The sequence below is a fragment of the Staurois parvus genome, unplaced genomic scaffold, assembly GCF_062004578.1.
Source record: "Staurois parvus isolate SC_StPar_1 unplaced genomic scaffold, SC_StPar_1.0 ptg001200l, whole genome shotgun sequence".
Classification (NCBI taxonomy): domain Eukaryota; kingdom Metazoa; phylum Chordata; class Amphibia; order Anura; family Ranidae; genus Staurois; species Staurois parvus.
Window position 1 is genome coordinate 313,381 of NW_028318996.1, and position 14,002 is coordinate 327,382.

The following is a 14,002-nucleotide window of genomic DNA, read 5'->3' on the forward strand; positions in this document are numbered from 1 at the left end:
GGTGACAGGGTCACTTTAACATGAAAAATTGATCTGCTGTTAGATCCTCTTTAAGGCTTGCCTTGTACACATGTAAAAAGGAAGACTAGAGCTCCATCCATTGGCTAGAATGTATTTATGAAATGCAACATTTTATATTTACCTAAGAAATGTATTTATATTTTTTAATTTTAGGACTTTCCATTATTTTTCTCCCACCCTAATCCTGTCTCACAACTGGACATTTATTTTTTATTTATGTTTTAATAGCTTTTTCAAGGGAAGCCTCCCTACCCTTTGGGGATTCTCACCTAGGCGAGAAAAACATATCCAGTTGCCCTCAGCCTTCTGGGATACCACTTCAGGCATCCCATGAAGCCTCAGGGTACTCTATAGCACTCTACAGTATTGCAGTGTCATCAGAGGTCCAGCTGTAAGTAAACCCTGGAAGAGAGAGTTACCTCCTGATGAAGTCAAAGTTGGAGGTGCATGATCGGATTTATAGAAGCAGAGCAGCAGATCACTACGCTACAAACCCCTCTGGATTAGTTAGTCAAAACAGGGGGTCCTCTCTAATCTGTTGGATCATCATAACAGTCAAAGAACTGGTATCCTGAGACATATGCAACGATGGCCTCCATACTTTCTTAGTACCATTCCATTGGAAAGACTCTGTTTTCTGAAGAAAAAAATAAAAATAAAATTCCTGCATAGGAAGACAATATGTACCCCTCACTTTGCAACCTTCAAGAGCTAAGCTCTAGCCTAATTTGTAGCTTCCTGCACTTCCATATGTTTTGGATGCTTGTATCCCCCACCATGCAATATGGTTTCATCTGCAGGTCCCTTCATCATTATAGGACACAGCAGTGGCATAGGGACCTACAAAGGAACCACCACACACAGTAAGGGAATGGGCATCGGATACGCCCAGATGTTTGTTGGTTGTGAAGATTCTGCCACAGCTGTAGCTCTTGAAATGAACAAAGTGAGAATGAGCTGCCTATGGAAGAGGTAAGCATTTCTCTTTTGAAGCACTCCTACAAATTAATGTCCCCCCATCAAAAAACAATTGTCATTTTTTTGTGTTTACTGAAGGAAAAATCCACAACACACTATAGTTGTACTGTATTAAAAATAAACTAGCATTTATTTCAGTTCAACAATGACACATTTTGTATTAGAAAAAAACATTAAGTGGTCAATTTAAAAGTACTACTAAAGGTTCCTGTCTGACAGTCTAAACAAGTCCCAAATCCAGTTATTATGCGATGCACAAGCCTTATAAAGCAAACAAAAACTTCTTTTACCTCCCCTCACTGAGCCAAATCCTCCTTCATTTTTGTCTCACATGCTCTATCTACCAGACACTGCAACTCACAGTGGGAAGGTTTCGGCAACAGAGGCAGGGCTATCAATGCAGAAAGCAGTGGGCAGGATTAGGTGTGTGGTCAGCTGCTGATTGACAAGCTACAGACATGTGAAGTAGTAGTGACAATGCCGATAACTTTGCCCCTACACCATTTTTTCATCTGCCTGCACTGTAAGCAGGCACAGCCTACTTGAGAATGACAATGTTGCTCTGAACATAGGAGCAGTGCAGCATCGTTGCCACCCCATTACAGGAAGCTGCATTGAATGGACTTCATTGGCAGGTTCAACAGGTATTTGTGGGACTTTGCTGGGGAACTAAAAGAAAATTGTAAGTTCAGATGCCCTTTTAATTAAAGTAGAACTATAGGAAAAACTATTTTTTAAAACTTTGGATAGAGTAATGGAGGGCTATAACTACTGTCAGATTTTGTTTTCGCCATCTGTGTCCTATTTTGGAGATTTCCCTTCACTTCCTGTCCCTTAGCCAAACAGGAAGTGATAAGAAATCCCTACAAATTAAAGGAATCCCTTGGGGACCCCCAGGTCACCAGAACTAGAGTCCCCATTGAAAGATTTCCCCTCTATTACTTTTCTGGAGACAACTCAAAATTTAGGATTTTCTTTTACTTTCACTTTCAATGATAATAGTAAACAGGACAAATAGAGAGGGTGTATCTCTCTAATAGGGGCACAGACTGCAATAAAAACTGACAGGGATTCTAATCCCTCTTCACTCTACCCAAAGCTAAAAAAAAGTTTTGCCTTCAGTTATAATTTAGGTGCTGCATCACATTTTTTTATGGGAGGCAACAGCTCTATTTTAAGGTATCATGCTGTGAAATGTATTGATATGATGTATCATGAAGTACTGTATGTGATACCTTCAGAGACAGTCAAGAGTTATGAGTCCATTTTTTAAATAACTACTCTTAGAAATTAATTTCTGGGCAGCAGTAAAAAAAAAAGTTAATACAAAACTTTTACGTACGTTATAAAAATCTGGCAATTGATTAAATAAGACTTATTTTTACTTATTTTACTTATGGGTCAACTAGATTAGTTAGAACTTTTGTTTTCTATAAGGTTTTCCTTCGACTAAGGAAATTGTTTTTGTGCTAATAACTTTAGTACTAATTCATTTTCTTTTGGAGAAATTAGGATACAAAATAAAAATGTTCAGCTAGGTAAAATAAAATCTGAAACTAGGTTTAAAAATATGTTGATTAACATGAAACATCCCCAAGGTGATAGAATTATTGCTTGACTTTTCAGGGCCTTTTATACTAAGCAAACTACTTATGAAATGACTGGTATATGGTCTCTTTTGGTCTGGGATTAAGTTGAGTATTAAAACATTTTTATGTTTAATTCTACAGACTAAAGAACAAATACGGTATAGGATTTTCCTGTCTAAGCCAAGTAATTGTGAAATGTGTACGTAAAAAACATAAGTTTAAAGTAGACCTGTTGCAAACTTGAAAAATCTGAAGTAAGCATAAACTGAAAAAACTTACAAGCAGAGGTTTCTTTTGGTGATAACCACACATCAAATTGATAAGGGACTCCATAAATATAGGCAAAGGTCAACTTTCTGTAAAAGCAAAGCATGGCCCTGTCCACACTTTTCAAGCTAATTTAATTTAAAAATCAATAGGGAGACTCAGGAAAAGGGAGTGTGTGGGGTCAAACCCAACTCAACTCATTGCTTTTCAAGCTTGTGACACAACAATCTCTATACGAACAGATAAAGGAACAACAAGGGGTCAAAGAAAATTTTTCACAAATGTACTGAAATGTCATCTGTAGAGATTTGTTGTAACCCCTATTCAACTGCAACTGGATGCTTTGAATAACGTCACACTTTCGTGCACATGGCTATAGATTTGATAGTTTTGATATTTGAATCTGAAATTAGAAAGACCATCATAAACAAGAACAACTCTGTAAGTAATAGGAAATGGTTTGATGCATTGGAAAAACAGCTGGCCACTGGCTGCCAATGGTCAATCGTTCTGTATTGTCATTTTTAGACTATATAAACTACTTCAATTAAAAATCAAACCCAGCTATTCTGTCAAAGGGTCAGTTACCATGAATCTATAGGGGAAATGCAGCTTACACAGGTGGTTGAACTTCTCCATTCCTTAGAAATAATGCTATTTTGATAGGTCACAGTGGCCCCAAGAGAAGATGAGAAATATGCTATTTGAGGTATACCATAGGTTAACATAAATCTGTGTTAATAGTCTTGCTGAGCTGATAACTCAAGGGTAATAGAAAGACTAAAATGCTGCTCCAGGTTGCCTTCATTGTTGATATAAAGAGTGAAGGCCTAGATCAGTGGTCTCCAAACTGCAGCCCAAGGGCTGGATGCAGCCCTTTGCTTGCCTTTATCCAGCCCTTTGAGCACTATTCCTCCAACTGATATGAGACACTATTCTGCCAACTGACATCAATGATAGGGATGGGGCACTATTCCTCCCCCGAAATACCAAATGTGGCGATGTTTACTCCCACTGCTGCCAGGAAAACTTCCACTTCTGCTGACCACAGCCCAGCCCCCCTAGAGTCTGAAGAACAATAAAATGGTCCTTGATTTGGAGACCCCTGGCCTAGACCTATGGTCATATGATCGCTGCTGAAGAAGAATATCAGTTCAGCTGGTCTGGAACTATAATGCTTTTATGCAAGAAAACGCACAAGTCAAAATGCTTTGACTGACAGCCAATATGCATCATGTCATAACATTTTTGTAGTTCAGCCCTTTTATTGCTCTTATGTATCCTTCTAGCAAGACCGTTAATATGGTTTCATATTAACATTTGAGCATAGTTTGTTTGCGGTAAGTTTGGAGTTTAATTGATACCTTTTATTGACTAACTTAAAGGGTTAGTTCACCTTTAATGGCATTTTCCAAAAACATCCCTATGCTTTACAACGTCCTTATATGCAGTCCTCCATTTTGTAAAAGAATGCTTCATTTCTTAGGCTGCTTATTCTATTGCCCTCCGTTCTCTGTACTGCAGATAGCAGGAAGTACTGAGTGTTGGATGTATGTGTCCAGCAACTCACAAATGAAACTCTACATTGTTCCCTGTCCAAACATGTGCATTCTTCTCCATTTCACAGATCAGCAAAAAAAAAAAACAGACTATGCGTGTGTGGGTAGGCACGCTCAGAAAATGGAGGACTGCATATCTTTGGTGTTAAAGTTCTCCAAAAACTGATATATTAGTTCTAATAAAAGTCTAGTGTCCTAGGAGCCTTGTGTATTAGTTATCTGTAAAACCTGGTGTCTTAGGAGCCTTAGTCAGACTATGACTTTATATATGTCTTGAATACTCCAACCGCAAGCCTTGTTGCCATAATTACTGACTCTTTTTCTGTCCACCCAAAGGTTTTGGGTTTTCCCACCCACCTTTGTACATTCCAGCCCCTCCTAATGCATTCTCTATAAAAAAAATTTAACAAGGAGAGTAGAAACCCAACATTATGGCCACAGCAGGTATCAGTCTTCTGCAAGAGTGAAAGAGAGCCGATTGCACATGCATGGGTAGGGAACAAAGCAGAATGCTTATTTGTAGTTTGTTGTGCCAAGGCTTGCCAAAGCTTGGTATGTCCTGCCATCTTAAGAAAGGAGAGGGAGAAAGAGAGAGAATAAGCAAACAAAGGAATAACCCTTCTCACAATAGACACTGAAATCACAACTTATCTCCCCATGCTTTGTCTGGCAGCAGGAACTTGGCATCTTTCTAGATTTCTAAAGCAGACAAACAGCATGTGCTGAAAACTGTTCAAAAACTGACTCTAACCTGACTTTAAAGTCTGTAATATGATCTTTTAGAAGGAATGGCTACACAATGTTTGGAGGTACACAAATTAGCGAGTTTGTTTTACATGTTGGGGTTTAGTAGGAATATGTGAGTACTTATTGCCCCATAGCCTGACCACGGCTTCGCCTTAAGTAGTCATGCAGATCAGGTATATGATACTTTCATCTTCACAAAATGTAGTGGCAACTAAACATTTTGTAAGTAACAATGATTCACTATAAACCAACCCAAACATCCTCTTGCCTTCTTATCTCTACCCTCGTAACCTTTAGCTACATGTACATGTCTATCTAACTGAGCAAAAAAGGTACAGTAATTTATTTGCTACTATTTCAGCCCTGAAGCATGGGTAATTCATCTGTCCTCTGATTAACCATGCAAATAGGTAAGAACCTTAGTATGTATCTCCTTTATTGTGGGACCATTAGGCTCAGCTTTATGGTGTTACATCAGAAGCTGAAGACATAAATAAAGAATTCACCTAAAGTGCACCTGTCAATATCTCATGCCTCATGGGGGATTGATTTACTAAAACTGGAGACTGCAAAATCTGATCCAGATCTGCAAAGAAACCAATCAGCTTCCAGTTTTTTTTAATCAAATCTGAATTGAACAAGTTGAAAATAGAAGCTAATTGGCTACCATGCACAGCTGCACCAACTTTTTCGCTCTATAGTTTTAGTAAATCAACCCCATGGACTCTGGAATATTGGTGAGATCTGTACTCTTGCTGTGGCCATCATGAGGGGTTCCCACTCTCCCTATTAATTTTTTTTCCACATTAAACATAACATTAAGAGCTGGAATGCATAAAGGTAGCTAGGAGAGCCCAAAACTTCCTGGTGAACAGGAACATAATCATTGTGGCAATAGGTCATTTTGTTGGTGTGTTCAAGACATAGATGAAATCAGGGTATGACTAAACACACCTACCTATAAATAATGTATCAGTTTCGGGAAGACTGATCCTTTAACACCAAAGATAACTGCATTAAATGCTCAGTATTTTACACCGAGATTTTCTGTTGGTGACCCAGAACTGATCATTCCCTTTCTATACAGATAAAATCGAACAATAATGATAGTGCTTCAGTCAGGGAGAGGCTGGTAAAACTTTTGCACATTTTAAGAGTTAAGAACGTCAAACCCTCAAATTACCTGTTGATTTCAATTAAACTGACTACCTATAACCCATACTCACTGAATCTCACCATCAATACATTTCATGGCTAACTACAGTTCTTTAATACGTTGTCAGAAATTTCTCATAAAGATGACCCCAGAAGAGTGACAGTTTGGGTTAAATAGTACATTTATCAAAAAACCAAAATGAACATTTTGGAAGACCTAATTTCCTCCTGCTTCCAGCATTCTGACAGGTCAACATATTATTGAGTTCAGTAGACACCTGTCAATTCAAACCATAGCATACACAAAGGCAGACATACCATACATGCTCTGTTTGCCTTTTATTTTAAATTGCTTTCCTCTCTACCCTATACTAAAAGCTACCTAACACATTCAAATCACCTCCATAATGTTTTTGAGGGTTACAATTTATGCATCTGAACATTCAACATAATTCTTAATCTCTGTGGTCACATAAATTCTGGATGGCCTACAAAACCAATGGCAGAAAGAAATAAACTATTTTTGCTTAATGGGCAAATGGGACTTTTATAATAAGAAGAGTGTCTAAATGTTGTATGTTGTGTGTAGACAGAATGAATCCAGAACAAATTGTTGGCTATAAATCAAATGTAACCCAGTGATTCCTTAAACATGCTTGAGATACTAGCGGATCAGGTTACTTGGGCTGCAGAAGCAAAGCCTACTTAATCCTGGTACTGGACAGTCTTGTGTGTCATTAAACAGCCTGGAGTCTATCGTTTCTGGCTAGGTTATTCCGGATGTATAAGAGGAAAGGAATAAAAAGTTAGATGAATCATAAATATAAAAGCTGAGATGTGTTACAGTAAAGGTAATTCTTATTCTCATCGAAGGATACATTTTATAAATGCTCAGTTGCCCTGAGGAACAGGGTTCAGGACCCTCCTTGAGATTCTACATACATAAAGGTACCTAATATGTTAAGATATATGACCACCCCAGCTTTGAAGTGACTATGGTGGACTAAAATCACATACCAATTTGTAAAAACACCTTGGGAACCTGGAGAGCAGATCTCGCTCTATAGAACCCAGCTCCAACCTTATGTTGTGGTCTTCTATGTTTAGTATTAATACAACAGCGTCATTGGTTTGGTGTAGAATTCTTATAGAAATATATGGGCCTGTCATTAGCAGAAAAGGTTGGTGGTGAAGTTAGGACATTAGAAGTTGTTGGGATCTCCCTTCCAGGATTCTTAAGTCTACCATATGCATCAAAGACTAATTGGTCCTGGAAAATATGTGAATCTAATATTCAGCAAAGAAGACTAAACAGTAGGTTATCAGACTTTTAAATTAGGTTGGAAAACCATCCAGACAACAGGCCAAATCTGAAGGTACCCCAAGCCAATTTACACATGTGACAGCAAATGTGATCATATATTGATGCATACATTGTTGACTGCTTTATTGACTACATACCTAAAGACCTTGGAATTATCTACATTCCACAAATGACATCACCTTTAAGTTAGTGAACATACAGACAGTATTACTTTCTGTAAGATGTGACTGTCTAATCCAAATTTCAGGCAAATTTTAACTTCATCTGTACATGCAAGCCAGACTGTTACAAGAGAAAGGGAACACCTTTAATTTGTAGTTTTGGGTAGAATGGGTAGGAGATTGGTTTTATACTCTGTCTGTGGCCCCACTGGGGAGATTTACTTACACTTTTTGTTCACATGTTCTACTGAGACAACACAATATATACCTTCACCTGCCATCATAGCCAATTAAATCTAATGAGACTTTCATGGTCCATAAGAAAATTAAAGGCAGACTCACTCTAATTAATTTGCCTTGACCCACTGACTTTACTTTTGCCAGTTCTGTATGCATATATGGGGATGAAAGTATTGTCCAACTAACAAAATTGTACTAAATTGAATTATTTTTGGACCCTGGGAATTTACTGTAATACTTTAAAAAATAAAATAATACTGTAGAAAAAAACAACAAGAAAAGGTGATTCTGCTCTGTTCAGTTTTAAGTTCAATGTAAAGTCAACACCTAATTACCTTTGTCGGTCAAGGTTCAGCAGGAAGAACACAGAACATTTGAAGAAAAAGCTATCAGTCATGGGCTGACTTTAAGGAATGAGAGAATATGCTAAAAACCTGCGTCTTAACCTTATACTCGTCTTAAAAATCTTTTTTTTTTGTACAGAAATATTCATAATACAAAACATGAATATATATATATACTTATATACATTGATACAGATATAAAATACCTATGCTAACATTTTTTGTTTTTATTTAAAAATATAATGAAGTTTCCATTAGTTATTTTGGTCATCTGGTAGAAGTTAGTCAAATGTCACTGGAATAGCAAAAATGGATAGTGGTCATCCTATATAAGTTTTTTAAATGTTCATTCTTTTATTATTTGTTTTGCATATTTTAGGAGTTCCATTCCTTCAGCAGTTTTTTTGGGGCACATCTCGGTATCCATCGATGTAGAAGCAGCAACGCAAAGTAATATCCACCACGTGATGATGGGAAGCGACGAATCACAACTTCAATGTTTGTCGGCAATAAATAAGAAAAAGGACACAAATATACATCAGTGAGATTTAGGGACTTTAAATATTCATTCTTAAAAAAAATTCTACAGTCCCTCCTTAATTTTTTTGCAGTCTATGGAGCTTCACCAGTTGTGGTGGAAGGAATGGTTCGACGAGGTCCATGTTGTCCATTTTGGTGGCTGATTTGTGGAGATCACCGACATGTGTGCATTTCCACCACTTTGTGGCACTGTTTACATTTGACAAAGCAGCACCAATGGAACTTACAGCTGCATCTTTCTACTATTTCCACTTCTTCTGTGTGAAAGCCTCGACCGCAGCACATAAGCTCACAACCATCAATGGCCTTGGAAGTCTTGTTGCACTGTCGACCCGTAGTTCCCAAAACGCCGTTCTTTAAGTCGTGGTCACAGAAGTCTGGACTGGAGTCCAGATACACTAGATCTTCATCCGTGTGTGGCTTGAACTGAGAATTTTTAGGCACTAGGACTTTGGTCGTGCCAATCTTTTTCTGCTCCACTTCAGTAGCTCCATCGAATTTCTCTTTCAAGACATTACCAACTTTACGAAACGGAGGCATTGCTTTCCAGCAGGTCTTTACTTCACAGGATCCAGAGACTCCGTGACACTTACATTCTACTCGCATGTTCTGGAGAATAGCCTAATAAAAAAAAAATGCATTTTAGTCGATAACTTCAGATTAACCACGTATTTCACATATGCTTGGAGTTTCTTAAAGGAGACCTAAGCTTTGAAGTTAGGAAGACTTTCAAACATAGTATAATTTTTTTTCTTGGTTTGACCACTTACCCCCCTTTTTCTGTGGACTAAAAAAAGAGTTATTATAACACAACTCACTCTCTCCACACTCCAATACTGCCCTCTGCTACTGATCAGTGCATATCCTCTTCTGGGTTAAATGGTGCCCTAGAAACACTCACAACATGTTGCTCCATGATAGTGCTCCTCTGTGGCATATGCAGGGATAGGCTAAGTAGGATTTTAGTGGGTGAACTCAGCAACTGCACATATGCATGTCCATTATATCGCGAGCACAGGGGATACACAGCTTTTTTGGATACCTGCTATAGCCTTCGGAGACTGGGAGAGAGCCCTAAAATATTTGGTGACCCCAAAGCTTACCAAGAGACTAAACAGCTGTGGAATACGCAAAACAGCCAGTGAAGTCTGAGAAGTAAAAGCTTCCTGCTATCTCTGCCTTCATGTCTGATAAAGCCTTTGTCATTGGGTCAGAAAGTGAAAGAGAATATCTCTAAACTCCAGATAGCAGTAAAAAATTTTTTGGCTGGACACAGACTTTACTTTTTATAATAGAAAAGCTGACGGCAAAAAGAGAGCTGCTTACCTTTCTTCCTGCCTCATTGTTGTGGAGATTCATGAGAGCTCGACTGGATGATGCTCCTTTACCCCGCTCTCGTACATCAACAAAAGACTGTGAGAAAGCAACTCCATATGCAATGTTATCTGAGCAACCAGACCACTGGAACCCTAAAGGATTATGGGGAAATGTCAGAAATCTTTCTGGTGTGACACACACATACAGCATTAATTTCATATAAGGATGGATCATCTAAAAAGTGGCTACAAACTATGCCTAAATTTTGTTTTCTTCCAGTTTTTAACCTGGGGACCAAGCCAGAAATTTCCTAACTATCAGTAGATGTTTTAGTTGTGGAAGGAAGCTGGATTAAGCACAGGAAACCTACACAAACATATAACTACCCTATACAGGTAGTGCCCTTGGGAAAAAAACTGAAAAAATTGCCAAGAAACCCAACTAAGATGATCAAGCTTTATCTTAAGATTGTGTCTATTCACATTCAAAGAGAAAGGCCATGGACAGTTCAAGTAGAACTAAAGTCAAACCTGAAGTGAGGGGGAGTAAGAATCTGAATTGTGTTTTGCTCTGTTCCTGCTGGGGAGACTTCTGCTTATTTCTTGGCTTTGGACCACACAGGAAGCGAATAGAAATAATTCACAATAATTCACACCAGAGAGTTGAATTTACTGTCTATGGTGTAAACTACAAAAGTAGCTTGGAATATTGATTCACAGCTCATGATTGTGGAATACTCTGATTTTGCATCATTAATCACTACTACATGTTACTTGTGTAGCTTACACATAAGTAGTCATTTGTTCCATATGTACAGCAACTGATTGCTACTCCTAGTTATTAATTCTCTACTATAAATCGCACGTGTAGCTCTGGCCCTTTTCTGAAGAGAGTCAGTAGAATAGGTAAATATTAATTACTCGCTTTAGAGAGGGCTCTTTCATTCAGACTTTTAAAATATTGACAATTTAATCTGACTTCCATATAGTGCCCTTTAAAACAACCCACAGTTTCACAGAGGGTCAGTAAAGGGAAGTGCAGTAGGTGTGCACTGCTTCCAGAACCACAAACCACATTCCTTTGGACAAGTGTCCAAGGTTGATTTAAATCTTACACCCAACTGTGGCAATGGGCACCCAACAGTATCTTAAACCATAAAAATACAGAAAGGGGCGCCAGACCAAAACCACATAAAAGAGACCAAGATATTTTCTTTGTCGGTTAAAAAGTAAGAAAAACCCTTGACATCCATTGTCTCCTTTGCTGCTCAGCAACTGCTGTCAAGTTGTTACTCCATGTGGAGAGTTCCATACTGGTTCTAATCAAAATCTATGGAGTCACTACCTTCTCTGAGTCCATCCAAGTTTGATCCTGTGCTAAGCCCTGATGAAGGGGGAATGGTGTTGCCCCTAAATTGCCACTGATGTCTTTATATAGTCTTTTTTTTACCAACAGTTAAAATGATCTTTCATTCGGTTTTAGTCTGGCTCTTATTTCTGTATTCCTTTGGTTTAAAGCAGAACACCATGAAATGTTTTTTCTCCCATGCAGTGGGATTAACTGCTCATTTTGTCCAAGGCTATAATTACCAAATCCTGAAAACAAAGCTCCCCCCCCCACTTCCAGCGGTGGACTGTTCTTGCAGTCCTCATGTCCAGAGCTGGTCTATGGGTGTGATGACGTCAGGAACAGTTCATTCACAAGACCACTAGTGTACGGGGGAGCAGGCGTGGCAGGTACCAGTCTTGCTCTTAGAGAATTGGCGGATTAGGTAAGTATATCTCCGTTCTCCTCACCCCTGGACAAAAACGAGCAGTTAACTCATGCAGTGTAGGCACTATATTCTTGAAATTCTTCTTTGAGCTACATTTTGCCCACCAAGAGACACCATGCTATGTGGGATCTGCCTTGCCAGAGTTATTGACCTTTTTCAAAATTTTCCTTCATCTGACTACACAGGTCAGCGTCTCTTTGAGTATGTTGTTCTTAAATCTGGTGGTTAGAGTAACATTTTAATACTGCCATTATGTTAAATTCTGTGAGGTGTTCCATCATCACCAGCAGATATGTTCCAGGATTACCAGAATAAAAACAAAATTAACATTGGGAATGGGGATAAGCTCAGGCTTGTTCGGACACGAGCCCAAACCCTCCTGAGCTACCCTGCCAGGGAGCTGTCACTGCGGACATCCAATCATAATTGGCTCAGACATTCACCGCCTTGCAGCCGCACATATACAAGGATCCCAATATGCTTGAGCTTATGCCTAATGCGAAACTGATGCAATACAGCAATGTCTGAAAAACGGAACTAATCATCAGACATTCTCTGTATGCATCACAAAGTTTAATTTAAAATTTTGGATGTGGAATAAACCTTTAAAAATATTGTCTTCCAGCTTTGGCATTCTAGATGTGATGAGTGCCAAGTTCAAAATAAAATAATGGCTGGATGATTGCTGGGATCCGTTTAATACTACTACCGTACACTATACTTTACTCACACTGATGTCTGTTACAGACTGCTGGCTCCAGCATCCACCTGGCTGCATCTCTGAATGCTATTATGAAGCTTCCTGACCGTAATTACTCTGGGGTCTTTTAGTTAATAAATTGTAGAGTAATGAATGAGTTAGACAATTATTAGCACGGCCCATGGTGGATCTTTTATTAAACCAAAACAAAGCAGGGTTTTCCTAGGCAAACTTAACAGCCTATTCGAGGAAAATAAAAAGAAATTTAAATGCCACAACAGCTAAAGGGATGTAGTATCAAAATTTAATTGTCACATCAGCTAAAGTAAGGGAACATCTGCTTACAAAAAGCAGACCTGGGGAACAGGCAAGTATGAATCTCCCATAAGGTACTGATGGCTTAGACGTAAAAGAAACCAACAGCTGACTGAGGCCACCAGGCCCTACCAATGACTAAAATGACACTTTCAAGTGGACTAATCCTTTAATTTTTTGAGCTGCAAAAATGTATGTACAGTTCAGATTAAAGTATGTTTCTGAGCTTCATGTAATAAACAATATAAAGGTTTGTGGTAAGAAATACAAATGATTTCTACAGACCTTGAGGACTCACACCATGTACCGTCCGATCACAGCCACATTTTTCTAGATCTCCACTGCTGCACGCCCTGGTGACTGCGAAGGCGACCCCCGCTGATGATATTGCATACACGAAAGCTGCTTCTCTGGTGCCTGCAACACAAAAATGTAGAGCATGTTCAGAAGACTTCTTTAACATAAGGATTTGTTTCTAAAGCTCTTGTAGTAAGGTGATCGACAAATTTGTGTAGTCAATTCAGCTGGGTGACACCAGCTGGTGAAATCTGGTATGAGAGCACATCCATAAGAGTCCTAGATTGTAAGCTCAAAAGAGCAGGGCCCTCGAACCCCTCGTGTATTGTATTGTTTCTGTCTTGTCTCATGTTCTGTCCCCCTTGCTATTGTACAGCGCTGAGCAAGCCCTTTGGCACTATATAAATACTGTATAATAATAATAATAATAATAATACATGGATTCTTTATGAAGACCAATGCATATGAAGAAACATAAAGCAGTATAAAACCCCAAAATGTAATATATTGCAGCTTACCAATCATTAGATGTGGTGGCTGCATTAATTGTGTTTTCTTACGCTTCTTCCCCTCTGTTTTCACCTGGTGATCTGGCCAATAACACACCTCCTGTATTAGAGTGCCCTCACTCTGAATGAAGGAGCACAGGGGGCGCACCTTTAGACAGCAGCATT

The 14,002-nt window shown here is 38.8% G+C and overlaps 1 protein-coding gene across 1 annotated transcript in view; it reads right to left on the bottom strand.

Moving 5' to 3' along the window:
* Positions 1–1,100: 1,100 nt before the first annotated feature.
* WNT4 (Wnt family member 4) overlaps positions 1,101–14,002 on the bottom strand; it is a 101,075-nt gene continuing 88,173 nt past the window's right edge. Inside the window, exons 3-5 of the mRNA XM_089660047.1 lie at positions 13,317–13,448; positions 10,252–10,394; positions 1,101–9,546 (exon numbers count right to left, since the gene is read on the bottom strand). Coding sequence (XP_089516173.1) covers positions 9,079–9,546; positions 10,252–10,394; positions 13,317–13,448 — 743 coding nt within the window. The 3' untranslated portion in view covers positions 1,101–9,078. The remainder of the gene's footprint in view (positions 9,547–10,251; positions 10,395–13,316; positions 13,449–14,002) is intronic.